General features: G+C 42.4%; 1 protein-coding gene across 2 annotated transcripts; it reads right to left on the minus strand.

Annotated features, from left to right (window-relative positions):
- Nucleotides 1-7,994: 7,994 nt before the first annotated feature.
- cebpb (CCAAT enhancer binding protein beta) lies at nt 7,995-18,683 on the minus strand. Of its 2 annotated transcripts, XR_009514074.1 has the most exons (3): nt 16,724-18,683; nt 13,632-13,674; nt 7,995-10,084 (listed from the first exon to the last, which is right to left on the minus strand). XR_009514074.1 is itself a non-coding variant. In XM_059980508.1 (1 exon), the coding sequence occupies exon 1, from the start codon at nt 18,431-18,433 to the stop codon at nt 17,519-17,521; it is 915 nt and encodes a 304-aa protein (XP_059836491.1). In that variant the 5' UTR covers nt 18,434-18,683; the 3' UTR covers nt 16,279-17,518. The 2 variants fall into 2 exon arrangements, 1 of the variants encoding a protein (XP_059836491.1); XM_059980508.1 differs by lacking the exons at nt 7,995-10,084; nt 13,632-13,674 and having other exon boundaries at nt 16,279-18,683.
- Nucleotides 18,684-20,393: the final 1,710 nt, after the last annotated feature.

Here is a 20,393-nt window from a genome sequence, read left to right on the forward strand (position 1 = left end):
GCATGTGATGTTTTTCAGATACCTTTGCTGGGACAAAGTAATTCACACAGATGGTCAGAATCAGAATCAAGTTTAACATCTCCTGCATATGTTAAGAAATATGTTGCTTTGCAGCACAGTACATTGGAAATGCATAATAAAAAAGATAAACTACAATAATATATAAAAATGAAATGAAATAGTGTAAAAAGAGAGCAAAAAATGAAATAAAATAGTGAGGTTGTGTACATGGGTTTCTTGTACATTAAGAAAGCTGATGTTAGTGGGGAAGAAGCTGTTCCTAAAACGTTGATTATGTGTCTTCAGTGTCCTGGAGCTCCTCCCTGATGATAGCAGTGAGATGTCCTGGGTGATGAGGGTCCTTAATGACAGATATTGAAAAATTGAGGCATCACTCTTTGAAGAACTCCTCAATGCTGGGGAGCCTTGTGCCTACGATGGAGCTGACAGTGCTTGCAATTTCCTGCAGTTTTTTCCAATCCTGTGCAGTGGCTCCCCCCCACCCCCATACCAACCAGTTAGAATGCTCTCCACAGTACATCTGTAGAATTTTGCAAGAATCTATGGTGACTTACTAAGTCTCCTGAAACACCTAATGAAATATAGCCACTGTCTTCTTGGCAATTGTATAAATATGTTGGACCCAGGATAGGTCTTCAGAGATGTTGCTACCCAGGAACTTATAATGCTCACCCTTTCCACTGCTGATCCCTTGATTAGGACTGGTGTGTATTTCCTCAATTTTCCCTTCCTGAAGCTCACAATGAATTCCTTAATCTTGCTGAGTGCAATATTGTTGTTGCAACACCACTCATCAGCTGACCTTTCTCACCCCTGTACGCCTCCTCGTCACCATCTGAAATTCTGCTAACAATTGTTGTGTCACAGCAAATTTATAGATGGCACTTGAACTTTGCCTAGCCACAGAGTTGTGGGTGTAGAGGAAGTAGAGCAGTGGGCTAAGCACACATCCTTGAGGTGCAACAGTGTTGAAGGTCTGTTAATTATTTATGATCAGCACTGATTGTGGTCTCCTAATGAGGATGTCAACGATACACTTGCAGAGGAAGGTAGAGAGACCCAGGTTTTTGAGCTTGCTGATTAGAACTGAAGGTACGATTGTGTTGAACGCTGAGCTGTAATCAATAAACAGCAGCCTTAAGTAGGTGTTGTTACCTTCCAGGTGATCCACGGCAGAGTGGAGAGCCAGTGAGATTGTATCCACTGTAGATCTATTCTAGTGATAGGTAAATTTTAGTGAGCACAGGTCCTTGCTTAGGCAGGAGTTGGTTCTAGCTTTGAGCAACCTTACAAAACACTTCATCGCAGTAGATGAGAATGCAGGCGTGCTCTAGTCATTGAGGCAGCTTGCCCTGTTTGTTTTGGGCACCAGCATAATTATTGCCACTTCAGAAGGGGGGAGGAACCTCCCTCTGAAACACTGAGAGGATTGAAGATGTCCTCAAACACTCACGCCAGATGGTTGGCACAGATTTTCAGAGTCCTACCAGGTATCCTTCATGGCTTGATACCTAGCAAGGGGTTACCCCCTTGAAAGATGTTCTGGTTTTGGTCTCTGAAGCAAGAGGTTACAGGATCAGCAGGTGCCACAGGGATTCACATAGGTGTAGTTTTATTCTCCCTTTCAAGGTAAGCATAAAAGGCATTGAGCTCATCTGGCAATGAAGCATCACGGCCATTCATAATTTTAGGATCGGCCTGTAGGAAGTAGTGGCCTGCCATTGCTGATGCATGTGCAATTTTGTCTCTACCTTCAAGATTCAAGATTCAAGATTCAAAAGCTTTATTGTCATTCCAACCATACATCAGCTCTGCAGGGCAGAATGAGACAGCGTTTCCCAGGGGCAAGTGCAATTATAACAAATGCAACAATAAATAGTAAAACACAACAATAAATAGTAAACACAACAGCCACATGTCAGTTAAAATCAAGTTATAAGTGTCCAGTGCAAGTTAAAAGTGTCCAAAGCAGAGTCAGGTAGAGCAGCTATTTAGCAGTCTGACTGCCTGTGGGAGGAAGCTGTTTAGTAACCTTGTGGTTTTTGTTTTGATGCTCCTGTAATGTTTGCCTGATGGCAGAAGAACAAACAGTTTATGGAGAGGGTGTTAGGGGTCTTTAATGATGTAACATGTCTTCTGGAGGCATCGACTCTGAAAGAGGGCTTGGACAGAAGGTAGGGAGACCCCAATAACCTTCTCTGCTCCCCTAACCACCCTAACCTTCAATCAGAATTGATTTTTATCCCTCATAAAATAGCCTTCTAAAGGTTGTACCTGGACTTCTTGATTATTTCTGGATCACCAGTCTTGAATGCCACAGATCTTGCCCTCAGTACAGTACATATCCCTTGGTTCATCCACGGCTTGGTTCTGGTATGTTCTCGAAGGCACATAATCATCCACTCAGGCCTTGATGAAGTCAATGACTTTGTAGTTGACTTCATTCAGACTCGGATGAATCCCAGAATATTGTTCAGTCCACTGACTCAAAGCAGTTCTGTAAGCATTCCTCCACCCCCCTTGACCATACCTTCATGGTCCTCATCACTGGTGCTGCGTTCTTTCCTTTCTGCCTATATACTGTGAGTAGAAGTACAGACAGATGATTGGACTTCCCAAACTGCAGACATGGGATGGTATAGTAAGCATTCTTGATGGTGGTATAACAGTGGTCAAGTGGTCAGTTTTGGCTCGTTCCATGAGTGATATATTGGTGGTAGCTGTTCAGAGATTTTTTCAAGCTGGCCTGATTTGAAATCCCCTATTATGATAGGGAATGTATCAGGATGTGCTGTTTTGTGACTGCTGCTCACAGTGCTCAGCTCTCCAGTGCCTGCCTTATATTAGACTGAGGTGCAAAGTACAACTACCAGGATGTTGGCAGAAAACTCCCTTGACAGCTAAAATGGACAGCGTTTGACTGCTAGATGTCTCAGGTCAGGTAAGCAGAACTGAGACAGTGCTGTCACGTCTGTGCAGCACGATGGGTTAATAATGAAGCATAATCCTCCTCCACCACCTTTGAAAGACTAAACTGACCTATCTTTGTAGAAAATGGTGGGGTCATTGGGCTGCTGCTCTGTGTCCAAAATGGCGGGTGTGAGCCATGTCTCCATAAAGCAATGTACGTAGCAGTCCCTGATGTCCCTCTGGTACTGCAGTCTTGCTCTGAGGACTTCAATATTATTTTTTAGAGACTGTACATTTGCCCGCAGGGTAGTGGCGAGTGGGGTTGTCTAAGACCTCTGCAGTTCAGAGGCCAGTGTGCTTTCCCTGATTCTTTTTTCTTAAGGGAAAACTGCACTTGTAAACTGAGTCCAGGGTCTGTCAATTTTGAAGACTGATGCATTTTTTTTAATGTTTTAAAACAATATTGCTTACTGCAGTACCCATGGCTGTGGCTGTGGATTTCAGCTTTAGTAGTCCTAACCGGGAATATTTGAGGAATCCCTTCGGAGCTGCACACAAAGAGATGCCACTTATTGGCAATATCTTCATTCCCTAAAAGTTTAAAAGTCTAAAAGCTGCTCAGAGATCCCAGACACCAACATTAATGCAGTGAAGGCTGACTCTCAGAGTACACAAATATCCCAACAGTTGATTTATCTCAGCTGTGACAGTGTTTGATGCGCTAAGTAACAAAGTAAGTCTGGTCTGCAATTGTGCAATTGAAGTCAATCACAATTGTGCAAACAACCCAGCTAGTACTATTTGTTTGCAAAACTGTCATTTTAACTTCAGACTGATTATTGCTTGCAATTTACATTAAGAAGTGAAGACTTATTCTTGCTTACGTCAAGTCAATGAGCAAAAAAACATTGGTTCCAAGTTTAACTTTGTCACAAATATTCTGACCTTTTGGAAATGTCATGCTGCTGTGCTAGAAAGCTGAGTTTAGCAATAAGCGTCTCGGGCCTGGGAAAGTGAATATCCATCATACTCTGCCCTAAATCTAATTGAAGATGCACTCTTATTTTTGCATGTATTGACCTTTCCTGGCAGACTTTGAATAGAATTACTGAGTTTCATACCTTGCACCATCTTTGTCTTTTCTTTTGAGTATGGTTTATTTAAGTGAATAAAGTCCTTCACAAGAAACAACTGGCTAAAGTTAAATCTTATGGAACTAAAGGGAAATTATTTAATCAGCTACAAAATTGGCTGTGCAACAAGAGACATTTTTCTGTTAATGGATGGGTATAGAAAATGGCAGGATGTGACTAGTGGTGTCTCATAAAGATCTATGCTAGGTCAGTAGTTACTAACAATATTTACATGACATCTGTGCATGGATAAAGAGCAATAGCTTCAATTTGCCAATGGCACAAGATGATTTCATTGTAAGCAGGTTCAATTGTCACATTAAATTACAAAAAAATAATAATAGGTTAAGTGAACCAGTGTAGCAAATGGATTCCAACATAGTAAAATGTGAGATTGTCCACATTGAATTCATGAAGTATAAAACATAGTGTTGAACACTGAAAAGTACCAAGCAAAAATGTCCCAAAGAAATTTGTATATTCATTTGCATACCTGCAATAACTACAAATATTGATGGAGAGTTGCCATTTATAATCCAGTGTAACAAGAGCAATTAGGTGAAGCATATGGATGGAAGAAAATCAGGAAAACAATGGTAGAGGAGCTTAAGGAGGAATAGAAAGAACGATGAAACCAGTGGGGACTTCAGGGGATTTCAGTTCTGTTACTCACACTTGGGACGGATGCCGAATTCCATCTAACTGCAGTCCAGTTTCAGTAATCTCCACATTCAGAATATGGGGAAATATCAGCACATACCTATCCTTCCATTTTAATCCACCAGTAAGTCTCCTACTTCTAGTCAATCCTTTCAAGTTGTTACACACGAGAATCACAGTAAAAAGGACCATCAATACCATCAACATAAGAGATTCTGCAGATGCTGGAAATCCAGAGTAGTGCACACAAAATGCTGGAGGAAATCAACAGGTCAGTTAATATCTATGGAGAGAAATGAAGAGTCGACATTTCGAGCTGAAACCCTTCATTAGGGCTCTTGAATCCTAATGAAGGGTATTGGTCGAAAATGTTGAGGGACAAGATAATGATGGTTGATTCTAGTAACAAAAACACATATAAAAAGTGCAGTTCCAATGCCAATTGAATTTAAAATGTGATACAGGAGATCAAAATCACCACAAGTAACTAGTGCCTACCTATGCAGTGTTAGAGCCATAGACAACCTACAGCACAATACACGCCCTTCGGCCCACAATGCTGTGCCAAACATGTACTACTTTAGAAATTACCTAGGGTTACCCATAGCCCTCTATTTTTCTAAGCTCTACGTACCTATCCAGGAGTCTCTTAAAATACCTTGTCCTATCCACCTCCCCCACTGTTGCTGAGAGCCCATTTCACGTACTCACCACACTCTGTGTAAAAAACTTACCCCTAACATCTCCTCTGTACCTACTTCTAAGCACCTTAAAAACTGTGCCCTTCAGTTTATTGTTTTTAGAACAGAAGTTTTCCATCAACTAATTTCTAATTTCTTAGCTTATATTAGCTTATTGTATACATTATTCAGCCCAAATGGTCTCCAAAAGTAAGGGTTTCAGCCTTAGGTCAGATTTTTCATTCATTAGCTTCTATGTGAAAATTCTAAAGTGCCAGTGTTGGCCACCTTCTCATCTGAGTATTCCCTGTATCTGTGGGGAGTGCCTCATCGTGCCCAGTTTCACCTCTTTATTTACTCCTTTATTTGTTTTTGTTGATCTTGGTGCTCCTGTCATGGATCAATATGAATTTGCCTAAATGAGGAATGCCTGGCCTTGTTTTGGATCAATCTTCTTTCAGCGTGCTCATTAACATTCTGCCTCAGGTGAACATACTGATGAGAACTTGCCAATGGGAATTTGGCATATTAGCAGGATTTAAAGAAATGTAACGAGCCATTTAACAATAACTGCCTCTCTCCCCACTGACCCAGGGACTGCAGAGGCTGTTGTACTGCTGGGTAAGTACACGACAACCTGCATTAATCAACAGCATGACAATGGTTATGCTCAGATCACTTCTCATGCCAATGTGCTCTCTGACATAATTTCTTTCATCATGCAGCAATTCAGTAACACTTACACACAAGGGGTGCATTGCACAGCAAAACCTTATTACAGCACCATTGATCCAGGTTCAGTTCCGCCACTGCATGTACAGAGCTTGACTTTCGAACCGTGATGGTGTGGGTTTCTTCCAATGCTCCGATTTCCTCCCATATTCCAAAGACGTACAGATTAGTAGGTGAACTGGTCACTTGGGTGTCATTGGGTGATGCGGTCTTTTGGGCCAGTGGGACCTGTTACTGTGCTATGTCTCTAAATAAATAAGTAAATGAATCTCAAAAACTTCAAGTTGATCCACTAACTATAGTTAGCACAAAGTTGCATTGTATTCCATGTGATAGTTTACTACTGGTTTCCCTTGCAATCCGAAAGTAGTGTTCCTCTCAAGCCTTTCATAAGCTGAAATGGCGTAAAGCGAAGAAGCAATTATGTATCATTAATTTATATGGGAAAAATTTTTGAGCGTTCCCAGACCCAAAAAAATAACCTACCAAATCATACCAAATAACACATAAAATCTAAAATAACACTAACATATAGTAAAAACAGAATAATATGATAAATATACAGCCTATATAAAGTAGAAATAATGTATGTACAGTGTAGCTTCACTTATCAGAATTGGGAAGATTTAGCCAAAACTGATTTGTAGAAAAAAAATCAGCACATACATGCATGCGCACATATCTGCCCGCGCAAGGCTTCACGGTCATGGCAGTCTTTCTCAGGGTAAACACAAGTTTAAAGCAGACGCCTTTTTTTGTAAAAGTGAAAATCCTTTTCGGAGTTCTTTCGGTTAGGGAGAACAGGTACTAATGTAGGTCTTTCGTAAAAGTGAAGCGGCGTAAAGCGAACTCTCGTAAAGCAGGGGACGCCTGTACAATTTTTTGTTCAGCTTGCTTTGTCGCTTTCCTATTCTACTGAACTCTTGCATATATTAATTATAGTTCTCTTTGTGATTTGCAAATATCATTAGATGTTAAATTAGTACATATTCTGAAGCCAACCTCCAATAACTCACATCCAAAAACAAGCATAAAAGAGAATAAAATGAATAATCATGTTTTTCAAAAGTTCTCTCCTACATCGAAAACATCATGAACAGTTAAACCCAGTAACCTCATATTTAATGCAGACCCCACACACACACACACACACACACACACACACACACACACACACACACACACACACTTAACCAGTGGGCATCTGGATAAAATACAGTTTGATGCAATTGCGGAGATTCCTCCATCTCAAAGCACCACTGCTCTCATCTAACCTAATTCTATTACATAATTCAATTTGTAAATATAAACAATCCGACATTTAACTTTCATTTAAGTGTTTCAAAATGAATCAAGTTGATTATAACTGGAGTAAAACCAGAAACTTTAGAAATATGCAGCAGGCTCAACCACACTGGAGGGAGAATGTTTTATAACTATGCCTTCCATGTTGGCCAATTCTCTCACATATTGAAGATGGCTGGGAAACTGCATTTTATATGTATGTATTAAATATATTATTATACTTGTCTTCTATCCATTTCTGTAGTTCAACTAATTTTCAGTAATGGGCTGTTGCCTCGTAGGTGTAAAATGTATCTGAAATGAAATGAAATGACCTTACGTGATCATATTTCACTGTGTTCCTCATGTTCCCCGCCAGCCACATTATGCACTGAAGCAACTGCTTCAGCACTATTGCCAACAGAAGGTGTCTTGCCAGTGTTTCCTGGAAAGTGTAGAAGGGTGGAATTGGATTGAGGTTAGTCAGAGCAAGAACTGCCAGGAATTAGAGGCAGGTCCATCTCAGAATCAGAATCAAAATCAGGTTTATTATCACTGGCATGTGACGTGAAATTTGCTAACTTAGCAGCAGCAGTTCAATACAATACATAATCTAACAGAGAAAAAATAATAATAATAAATAAAATAACATGTAATATTAAATAAACAATTACCATGTGTGAATCAATTATAAATATTGAATAGATTTTTTTAATGTGCGAAAACAGAAATACTATATATTACAAAAAGTGAGGTAGTGTCCAAAGCTTCAACATCCATTTAGGAATCGGATGGCAAAGGGGAAGATGCTGTTCCTGAATGTTCTGTATCTCCTTCCTGATGGTAACAGTGGAAAAAGGGCATGCCCTGGGTGCTTAAGGAATTTTGTTACTTTTAAGAACTTCCTCTTTACAGACTCATACAAATGCATAAAAAAGATTTAAATAAATGTCAAAAATAGTTTAAATTAGATATATCAATCCACAATTAAAGTTTGAGTGGGTCAAGAATGGAATTAAGTGAAGAAATTCAGTTGTACAGAAAATATATACTCTACCATATAGTGTAATTCACATAAGGAAGCAATGGACTTTGCAAATTAATCTTGAGAAATAAGAGATGCCATTATGAAGTGCATTAGTTGAGCTGGCCATCAGGTTAACAGATTCAGCCTCAAGGTATGTTTGAAACTATTCAGTAAATTTCTATGAGTGCATCTGTGTGTGTGTATTTGCATCTATGTTTCTATGTCTTTGTGTGTACCTACACACTGGATAGAAGCTTCCTTCACTGGGCTATCAGAATTTGGAACAGCTATCAGAATTTGGAAACATCTGCGACGATGGGATCCGAGCCTTCAAGAGTCGAGTGCACAAACACCTATCATCTCTGGGAGGGAAGTCACGTGCCTCTTCATAAGCTATGAAGGGGACCAGGACGGCAATACTTGGTTGTTGGTAGGTAGGATTTATACCTGACTTTCAAGAGCACTTGGGAGTTATGTTCCGGCTGGACTTAGTGCGGAAAGAACAGGTGCTGTTTTCTCCCGGTAGGGATTAGCTTTCAGTTCCAAGTGCTCCTGCCCTGTTTTGTCACCCTGCAACCTAATCCTTCAATCTCTTTGAATTATGGAGGACAGCATGTGTATAAATGTCTCTCCCCAGCAGATTTCATCATGATCATCATGACTCCAGTATTTTTATTATTTATAATGTTTCTTAATTGTACACATGATTTTTTTGGATTCTATCGCTGAGCAGCAGTGAACCATGTAATTGGCCTATCAGAGTTCTCTTTGGGAACTAGTTGACTTGATCAGCATTTCTGATCTGCTATTGTTCACGATTGCACTTAATTAAACAAAACTTATCTATATATTTATATACAGTACATGTTGCACATGCATTTCCATTTTGTGAGACTATGTCTGAGTGTTGCCAATGTTACATTTGTGAGCATCTATGTATGTGTGTGTGTCAACATGTACATCTATGTTTATGTGCTTGTTGTCATGGTTACATGTGCACATGTAGACTGACTGCATCCCTAATACATGCAGGTGTGCTCATGAATAGTGTGCATGGTCATAGCATACCTGTGTGCACTTGCAATGTGTCTCACCACATGCATAACTGTGTTGTGTGTGTGTGTGTGTGTGTGTGTGTGTGTGTGTGTGTGTGTGTGTGGTATGTTTCTGTAACTGAAAATGGTTTCTAATTGTCCTTTAAACCTCTTGATAGTCAACCAAAATCTCACTTTGTCCTACCTGTGTGATGGCTGGTGTCCCCAGACACACTATGTTAAAATAATTCAGAAAGACTTTTTCTTCTACTTCTCAGAGATTGAGTGAAAGCAAACTGTTCTTGACTGCAACTGACTGCCTAAGGAAGAAGCAGACTGCTACAATCTCAAGAGGAATCTTTAGTCATGATATGTTACCCAAAAAGAGGTTTTACGTATTTACATAAATGGATATCCTGCCTGTAAGGAGTTTGTATGTTCTCCCCATGACTGAGTGGGTTTCCTCCAGGTGCTCCAGTTTCCTCCCACAGTTCAACGACGTACCGTTGGTAGGTTAATTTGTCGTTGTAAGTTGATCTGTGATTAGGCTGGGATGAGATCAGAGGTCGTCACTGGGCAGCAGCTGGAAGGGTCAGTTCCACACTGTACCTCAATGAGTAAAGAAATAAACATGGAAAAGGGAGATAAAATACAAACATTGTTTTTATGCTTAAGAAACAAAATCTATTAAAATATTAGTACCTAAGAAAAGGCAAGTTAACACCAAAGGAAGACTTACAAAACTAACCCACTGCGAGGAAATCTAATGAGATTGTATCAAATGCTGATTTTAGTTTCTAACCAAATTAATTTTCTACTAATTTCAATGGAGTGCAAAAATGGATAAGTTTAAAAATCTGGGACAGATTAAAATTATCCTCTTCAATCTTCAATCTCGGCTGCCCCAGCAACCCAGGGCATATTCAAAACCTGGACTCCAGCAACATCACCGTGTGTTCCAATGGCCATGGATTGGCTCCGGCCATCGATCTCGGCTGCCCCAGCAACCCAGGGCATATTCACAACCTGGACTCCAGCACCATCAACACGGGTTCCAACGACCATGGACAGCTTCAAAGTGATTGCACAACCACCGACTGCGACTCCAGCCTTGAACTCCAGGCCGGGTCTTCACATGCTGCGATTGTGATTCCCGTCTCCCCTTCCCCCACCACCACTCTGCAATCCCCTCTCCCTCAGATCCCATCGTCAGCTCCTGGGCTCTCAGAGGCTCCATCTTCCTCTCACCCCAACCCTTCCCTCTCCACTGACACTACCAGCCTCCCTCCCCTCTCTGATCCCATCTCTCATCTGTGCCAGGTCTTTACCATCCCCTCCAACCTTCAACTCTCTGAGGCAGTGCTCTGTCCTCAGTAAGGGCCTCACTTTTGTCCCCCTTCGCCCACACCTCAGTGAGTTTTGCGTACGCCATGACGCTGAACTCTTCTTCCGCCGGCTCCGTCTCCGAGCTTACTTCTTTGATAAGGACTCTCCTACCCCCACCGATAACCCCTTCTCCCATCTTCAACCCTCCTCCTCTTCATGGACACCCCGCTCTGGTCTTCTGCCTGCTCTGGATCGCTTTATTGCCAATTGCCGACAGGACATCAACCGTCTTGACTTCACCACACCCTGTTCCAATTCCAACCTCACTCCTTCCGAACGCTCTGCTCTCCGTTCCCTCCGCACCAATCCCAACCTCACTATAAAACCTGCTGATAAGGGGGGAGCTGTTGTTGTCTGGCATACTGACCTCTACCTGGCCGAGGCACAGTGACAACTCTCTGATACCTCCTCTTATTTACCCCTTGATCATGACCCCACTAAGGAACACCAAGCCATTGTCTCCTATACCATCACCAACCTTATCAGCTCTGGAGATCTCCCATCCACTGCCACCAACCTCATAGTTCCCACACCCCACACTTCCCGTTTCTACCTCCTACCCAAGATCCACAAACCTGCCTGTCCAGGTAGACCTATTGTCTCAGCTTGCTCCTGCCCCACCAAACTCATTTCTGCATACCTTGACACTGTCTTATCCCCCCCTTGTTCAATCTCTTCCCACCTATGTTTGTGACAATTCTCACGTTTTGAATTTTTTCAATGATTTGAAGTTCCCTGGCACCCACCGCCTTATTTTCACCATGGACATCCAGTCCCTATATACCTCCATCCCCCACCTGGACGGTCTCAAAGCTCTTCGCTTCTTTTTGGATTCCAGACCTAACCAATTCCCCTCTACCACCACTCTCCTCCGTCTAGCAGAATTAGTTCTTACTCTCAATAATTTCTCCTTTGGCTCCTCCCACTTCCTCCAAAACAAGGGTGTTGGCATGGGCACCCGTATGGGTCCCAGTTATGCCTGCCTTTTTGTTGGCTTTGTGAAACAGTCCATGTTCCAAGCCTATACGGGTATCCGTCCCCCTCTTTTCCTTCGCCACATTGACGACTGCATTGGCGCTGCCTCCTGCGCGCATGCTGAGCTCGTTGACTTCATTAACTTTGCCTCCAACTTTCACCCTGCCCTCAAATTTACCTGGTCCATTTCTGACACCTCCCTCTCCTTTCTTGATCTTTCCATCTCCATCTCTGGAGACAGCCTATCTACTGTAAGACTACAAACTCTCACAGCTACCTGGACTATTCCTCTTCCCACCCCGTGTCTTGCAAAAAGGCTATCCCCTTCTCACAATTCCTCCGTCTCCACCGCATCTGCTCTCAGGATGAGGCTTTTCATTCCAGCTTGAAGGAGATGTCTTCTTTTTTTAAACAAAGGGGCTTCCCTTCTTCCACCATCAACTCTGCTCTCAAACGCATCTCTCCCATTTCCCGCTCATCTGCTCTCATCCCATCTGCCCACCACCCCACTCAGGATAGGGTTCCCCTTGTCCTCACCTACCACCCCACCAGCCTCCAGGTCCAATGTATAATTCTCTATAACTTTCGCCACCTCCAACGGGATCCCTCTACCAAACACATCTTTCCCTCTCCCCCCTTTCTTCTTTCCGCAGGGATTGCTCCCTACGCGACTCCCTTGTCCATTTGTTCCACCCCCCCCGCCATCCCTTCCCACCAATCTCCCTCCTGGCACTTATCCTTGTCAGTGGAATAAGTGCTACACCTGCCCTTACACTTCCTCCCTCACCACTGTTCAGGGCCCCAGACAATCCTTCCGGGTGAGGCGACACTTCACCTGTGAGTCGGCTGGTGTGGTATACTGTGTCTGGTGCTCCCGGTGTGGCCTTTTATATATTGGTGAGACCTGATGCAAACTGGGAAACTGTTTCGCTGAACACCTACGCTCTGTCTGCCAGAAAAAGCAGGATCTCCCAGTGGCCACACATTTTAATCCCGCGTCCCATTCCCATTCTGATATGTCTGAATTCCCATATCTCTGCCTGTTCTCCATCTCCCTCTGGTGCTCCCCCCCCCCCCCCTTCCTTTCTCCCTAGGCCTCCCATCCCATGATCCTTTCCCTTCTCCAGCTCTGTATCACTATTGCCTATCACCTCTCCGGCCCTCAGCTTCACCCCACCCCCTCCGGTCTACTCCTATCATTTCACATTTTCCCCCTCCCCCACTACTTTCAAATCTCTTACTATCTTTCCTTTCAGTTAGTCCTGACGAAGGGTCTCAGCCCGAAACGTCGCCAGTGCTTCTCCTTATAGATGCTGCCTGGCCTGCTGCATTTCACCGGCATTTTGTGTGTGTTGTTTGGATTTCCAGCATCTGCAGATTTCCTTGTGTTTCCTCTTTAACTGCCACTTTGATAACAGTCTGTGTGTAACGTATTGACGTGTGTGCATGAACAGGGGAGGATTCAGGGTCTGAGGTGGAACAGCCACAGTCATCCTGATTGGCAGACAGGCTTGTGGTGCTCAGTGGCCTACTCCAGCTCCAAATGTGTTCTTCTGTTCGGCAGAATATGCGACATTTCCTTCTGTATAATTATTCCTTATCTGATTATACAATTATGCTGTTTACTTAAGTAAGTAAGTTTCACACATTGAATGCTTCTTTGCTAGAGACATCTATGAGGAATTGATCAGAGTTACTCCTTGTTTCAATGCTGCTGCCAGTTTCTGTGTATATAGATCTAATAGTGAACCAACAAATACTATTACAATAACATCTTGTAACGACTGACCTCAGCAGGGAAGGTTGGGACCCAAGTGCGGGAATATCTGAAACTAGAATCAAGACATGATATGAGATTAAAACAAAGACAGGGTTCTGAACTAGACGCTAGGTGCAAATCCAAAGTTGAGCTGACAAATGAGCATGGAGCCTCAGTTCAAGAGCTCTTTAAATATTAAAATCCTGGCACCAAAATATGGCTGCCCATTACCAGGGTGGACCTGAATCTTTAAAGAGGCCACACCAACTACTCATACTCCGGAGAGTTAGAGCATCTAAACCCTGCAGGCTTGCATGGTCGGGTGCGTGTCATAACACATCTCAACAATTCAGATGCCTCCAACTTTAACTACTGGCAAGGATTACTGTGTTATGCAAAAGTAGATGTAGCTTCCAAAAAATATGTCTAACTATATAAATAGATTGGAACAATTTTTAAGAAAACAGGCTATGCAAAAGAATAAGTAAGAAATTAAAGATGTATGTTTGCAGTGTTTGATTTAAGTAGCATTCATAAATTGGAAACAATATTATTATCCAGTTCTGAACTTTAAAATGCCCATTTTAGGTGGAAAAAATATTTGCCTGGGCATATTTTAGATGCAAATAACCCCAGATTATGAAACTCTTGTCATTTGACATGTACCTTGTCTACTGAAAATAATGTCTTGCATGTCCTATAAATAAAGGAATCTCCTCAACACCATTTAAGAAGGTCAACTGTGCAATATTTATTTGAAAGTTCTAATTTAAACATTATTGAATGGCTGGCAGTTAGAGATTAAACAACTATTGGGAAGTTAGTTTCATGTATTAATAATAAAATTAAATTGAATTAATTTGCTGAGATACAAGGCATGTGAAAGAAAATCTGTTTAAAATATCATAGTATCCATGAAATTGTAATGCCAAAAGTTGTAAGAGAATCAGAAAATGTCTTGAATATCTTCTGTTTTCTTCACATTCAGTCATTATCTTACATTTATGAGAGAGGAGGAGCAGTGGCCTACACTTGTGGAGTATGTTTGCTTCAACATATTTTTGATTTTCTTAAAACAATATAAGTGACTTGCTTATTTTCAAGGTGGGGCATCTCATAAGAGTCTAACATACCTGCCTTATTGGTGTATTGTGAGCTGTACAGAGGAGCTCAGCTTGGCAGTGTGATACAGTGGATGGATTGGTTAACAAGATACTATATCACAAACCTGCAAGATAGTATTATCCTACATTGCTCTACATTAATTGTCCCGCTTTAGCTGTACTGAACTGCTGTGTACTTCACCTTTGGGTTTGTGTAACTACGTTCTGCATTTCAACTATTCTTCTGAAGGACTTTACTTAATATGGTAACATTCTGAACTTTGGGATATGGGGTTACTACAACAATACCTTGGACTACAGATTAGCACATTGTCACATGGGCAGTGCAGTTCAAACAAAGCAAATGCCATGATACGCTGAGCAGTAACACGTGAAAACCACAATTGTGCCTGTAGTCAGTACTCTGCAGTACTAATGAAGACATGGATGGATGCAAAGTGAAGTATGTCACCACTTTACTGTACTATACTGCGGGATAGAATGGCATTTATATAGCAACATCATAACCTGTCATCACAACTTTTCCAGCTAATGGGGTATGCAAGAAGTGTAATGGCTGTTTGGTAGCAAGTGCTTAACTAATTTACACCAGCTTCAAATGGTGACATAACAACCAGATCCTTGCTTTAGTTGATGTAGTCAGATCACTCGGAATAACTCTCTATTTTTCAAAATTGGGCTATGATTTTCTCTTATATTCATCTGCAAGGGCCAAGACATTGCTTCCAATTTAAATTCTTCAAGTGCTGCGCTGGAGTAACAGCCTTGAAGTCTCTGCTAGAGTTTCTAAAGTAGAAATTGAATCCAAGGTGGGGGGGGCATGGTAGTGTAGTGGTTAGCACAACATTTTACAGTGCCTGTGACTAGGGTTCAATTCCCACTGCTGCCTGTAAGGAGCTTGTACGTTCTCTCCATGACTACTTGGGTTTCCTCCCACATTCCGAAGACGCTGGTAGGTTAGGTGGTCATTATAAATTGTCCCGTGATTAGGCTAGGACTAAAATCGGGGGATTGCTAGGCGGCACAGTTCGAAGGGCCAGCAAGGCCTGTTCCGTAAACAAGCAAAAATAAAATATTAAATCACAAACTGTTAGGCTACTTTGAGTTACTGTCATGATTTGGATCAAGCTGGTGAACCTAAGCAGCAGAGGTACTGTGAAGTAACACAGAACTGTACAAATGCAATAGAAAATGGTGTTCCAGTAAGTGACTGTATTGGCAATAGCAGATTGCCAAAAGGTAGGCCACTGTACAGAGAACAACTGAAGTAACTCACTGTACTGCAATGGCACTGACAAAATCTAGCTCTTTAATTTCTTTGTTTTGCATCAATAGGATCAGGACTATTTTCCCCGACTGAGGCAGCATCAGCTGACAATTTAAGTTGCACCAATCTCTTCATTAATTTATCATAAAAATATCAGCATGGCAGAATGGTATTCAACTCTTCAAATGCATTTAAAAAATCGCCATTAAACATTTTTAATCATCCAGAAATCATGCAAAACTATCAAATAAAAGCAGTGAGGCAGATATTCGATTTGCACTAAAAATGATTTAATTCCATGTTTATTAAAATTTCAAAAAGAAAAATAAATACAATATTTTTTATTTTTTTTAAAATAATCTGTTAATTCTCTGACCCACAATCAACATCGACTCGTGCTGAAGCATCCCGTTTCCAGGTTATTTTGAAGTACAATAAAATTAACTTTTAACCGTACAGCTGGTCCCTTAAATGAACTTCTGTTACTTCGAATATTATTTTGCAGTTTGTAATACCTGCAACAATCCGCACATCCCTACATTACAACCACCAAGGTCACCTGCATGAACTGGTTTGGAACTTATTAAAACTGGTTGGAAAGAAGATACTGCAGCTTTTAGTCTACAATCACCACATAATTCTAAAGTGTAATAACTCTGTACCATTATTTTTCCCAACATTGTACCCAATTCAAGTGTTGAACAGAATAAAATGTTCTCAAAAACACTTACATGCTGAGTCACTGCTGGAGTGACGCAATTCAAATGGAAACAGTTCGGCGTTGGACAATATTTTTTAAACTGTTGAAAACATTTCCTCTCCACAACAAATCACGTCTGAAATATATAGCTTCTTTTTTTAATAAAAAGGGAAGAGGAGCTAGTATAAAATGCAAAAGAGATAAAGTCCGGCCAGCAGCAACGATCTCACCCGTCCCTGAGAAGAAGGGGAGGAGCTACCGACAGGGTTACAAAACGGCAGTTCAGGCATATCCTGTCAAAATAATACTCTTTTTTTAAAAAAAAGCTAATCTCAAAGATCAACAGTAATGCGCTCTCGCGTCTTAACGGGAGCAGAAAATTCAATCTCTGCATACAAATGTAATCTGATAAAGAAATAAAACTATTTCATAGTGTTGGGGGAGAAAACCCCAGACATCTGTAATAACAAACCTGACATCTGACCATTACAAATGAATCTCATACTTGGCAAGTTATACGGCGTTGCATCATGTGTTTCGATTGAGCAGGCACAGATAAGCCTGGCATCACTTTACGTACATTAAGATGTATATACATATATAGATGTAAGCCAACTGCTTCTTTTAATTAAGGTCATTTATCCCTCCCCCTGCAGTTCCAAACGCAGAGTCGAGGTCATTTAAACGATCTACTACCTCGGGTTACGGAAATGAACTGTAAACACTAATAAAGTTCTTTATATACAAAGAGTCCTTAATTAACTCCTTTGCAAAAGTCACAAAGGCCGCTTGATGTCCTTTAATAACGAGCCCCTATGACCGGCTGTCAGCAGTTGCCCGACGCACTGAGCAGGGTGTGCTCCGGGAGCTGTTTAAACAAGTTCCTCAGGGTGGTCAGCTCCCGGCTCAGCTGTTCCACTCTCTTCTGCAGCCGCTCGTTCTCGGCGCTGAGCTCCAGCACTTTATGCTGCGTCTCCACGTTCCGCATCTTGGCCTTGTCCCTGCTTTTCCTCACCGCGATGTTGTTCCTCTCCCGGCGCAGCCGGTACTCGTCGCTGTGCTTGTCCACCGTCTTCTTGCTCTTAGTCTTGCCGCCGCTGGCTCCCGACGCCGTTGCCCCCGTGCCCCGGTTGGATTCTGCGGAGTTGGGGGTGGCCGGCGGCGTGGACGACAGAGACGAGGTGGACAAGTTGCTGTTACTGCCGCTGGCCACGCACTGGTACTGCAGCAGCGACCGCGCGTAGGACGAGGAGGCAGCCGTGGCTGACATGGCCCCTTCGTCGTCCCTGGATTCTTGCTTCACGCCGCCTTTTGATTCCAAACTCTGCTCAAACACCGGTTCCAGCCGCGTCTCCAGGAACTGAGGCGTACAGCTCAGGATACTGCCCTGGTGCCGGGCGCCGCCCGACGAGTTGCGCATCAGGGACAAGTAGGCGTTGTAGTCGGGCAGCGATTTCTTCTTGTACTCGTCTGACAGCATAATATCCGTCAAAAGGTCCCCGTGGAGCTCAAAGTTGCCCCCTGCTGCTGAGGCTGTGGCCGGGTCGATGTAAGGGCTGAAGTCGATGGCACTCTCGTTGTCTCCGATGCCCAGATCTGTCATTGACCGGTCGCGGTGCAACTTGTTCAGGGAACAGTCCGACTCGTAGAAATTGGCCACTTCCATCAAATTAGTGTAAGTCTGACCTGTTTGGAAACATGGCGAGTCGCAACGCGAGTCCCAACCGGCCAGACTTTGCATGAAAGCCGTGGTTGCGAATACTGAAAGAAGGGGTTGCCAACCCTTCACAAAAAAAAATAATATTTAAAGCTGAGCAACAAGTTACACTTTCAAAGCACCGGCTAAACTCGAGTCTCTCTGTGCCTCTAGGGCAGCGAAGGTACTATGCAGTCTGGCCGGTTGCAAACTACTCGTTCTGAGGTTTTGAACTGTTGAAATGCTCGCCACTTGTGGTATTTATATCTCCCATTGACGTCAGCTGGCGCCCTTCACCTCCAGCCTTTTTTTTCGTACTCACTCATCTGCCAGAGTCAAGGAGACGTGACGCCGACGTTTAAGATGCATCATTATTCCTGATATCGGTTGAGTTTTTTAAACAAATCTCGTTAAGATGAGAGAAGACTTGGCGCACTTGATAAAACGCTTTGATTGTACTCAGTCGCCTGCTGTTAGTTGTGGATTGGCCCATAAATAAAACCGCTTTTAATTATCACAGGTTAGATTCACTTACTAACAGCTTGACTCCTAGTCACTGCACACTGCTGAGATCTGTTGCTTCAGTAAAGTGCCCTTTTCTGAGGCGGAACATCGTGTAGATTGGGTAAGTAACCCTGCGGGATAACAGAGGGAGAATTCACGCAAAGGCTCAGACTCGCTTCTGCCGTGCAAGGACGTATTTATTTGACAGCTTTGACAAAATAACATGTTTCAAATAAAAACTGGCAAGCAGCCAAACGGTTTGATCAGACAGAGGTGGGTTTTAAGGAACATCGTAAAGGAACAGGGACAACCACCTGAGGTGAATTTCCAGGCAAGACGGTAGACGAAGGAAGCTGCACTGGTGTCTTGACACGGAATCCGCAAAGTCAGGTGGATGATACTGTTGGAAGCCAACAGGATAAGGATAAGGAAGAACAAGGTTTGCACGCCATACACAAGCATGAGAATTTTGGATCAATTGAAGTCAGTGAGAAGGGCAGTGGATGAATAGGATGATGTGATCTAAGCTATAGGCAGTAGAGACCGGGCTGATGGGACGTGTAATATGAGATGAAGGCTTGTAAGGCACTGTAAGGAAGTTTTTGTACAAAAAAAGTAACTTTGAGGTTGCAGAGCTCCTTTTGAATAGCAAATGAACTGAGACGGGGGAGACAGGATATGTAAAGAGATTGTGTATTACCTTCAAGTATTATCTTAGAAACTGCACGCAAGGACATGGGGAATGAAGCTTACAGACGGGTTGTCCAATTTAATGCAGTCGGCAGGGAAGAGATTAGAATTGCTGATTTGGGCAGCTTAGAGCAAGGATTGATTTAGTCTTCCCTATGTTAAAACAGAAGAAGGTTCCGTTTATTTAGCTCTGAACGTCAGACTAGCGGTGGAGGAGTCAGAAAAGGGGAGCCATAGATGGGGCAGCAGACACCTACACCTAGGAGGCAATGTATATTATTCTGAGGCAGAAGGACCAGGGTTCCTGTAGAATGTCAGATGGCTTTTTAACAGAAGCAGGAGGTGGGTATAACAGGCCGTTAAAGAAGAGTGTTGGGAAAACTGGAAGTGAAGCCAAAGAATAATGCAGGATCTGGATTAGGCCAATGGTTAAGCATGGAGTGGACCCTCAGGAAACTGAAGGATGTGTCCATTTTAAGATAGAGCTGTTCATGGACGTGGAAGGAAAAGGTGTATGAAATGTTGCTACTCCTTCCCGAAGCCTTGTTGGCTGTTAACATGGAACTACACAATATTGCAGTCAGAGAACTGTTGGTTTAATGTGGTTACTCACTTGTTTATGAGGAAAAGGGTAGGATATTTCAAACAAAGCTCAAGCTCTCTTTTACCGTACAAGGACAATGCATATTTTGTGATAATTTTAACATAATAAAACATTTCAAAGAATAATTGACAACTAGCCAAAGAAACTTATCAAATGGATGGGTTTTAAGGAATTATGTGGCTACTTGCTTGTCCACTTGTGTCATAA

The sequence above is a fragment of the Hypanus sabinus genome, chromosome 9 (genome assembly GCF_030144855.1).
Source record: "Hypanus sabinus isolate sHypSab1 chromosome 9, sHypSab1.hap1, whole genome shotgun sequence".
Classification (NCBI taxonomy): Eukaryota; Metazoa; Chordata; class Chondrichthyes; order Myliobatiformes; family Dasyatidae; genus Hypanus; species Hypanus sabinus.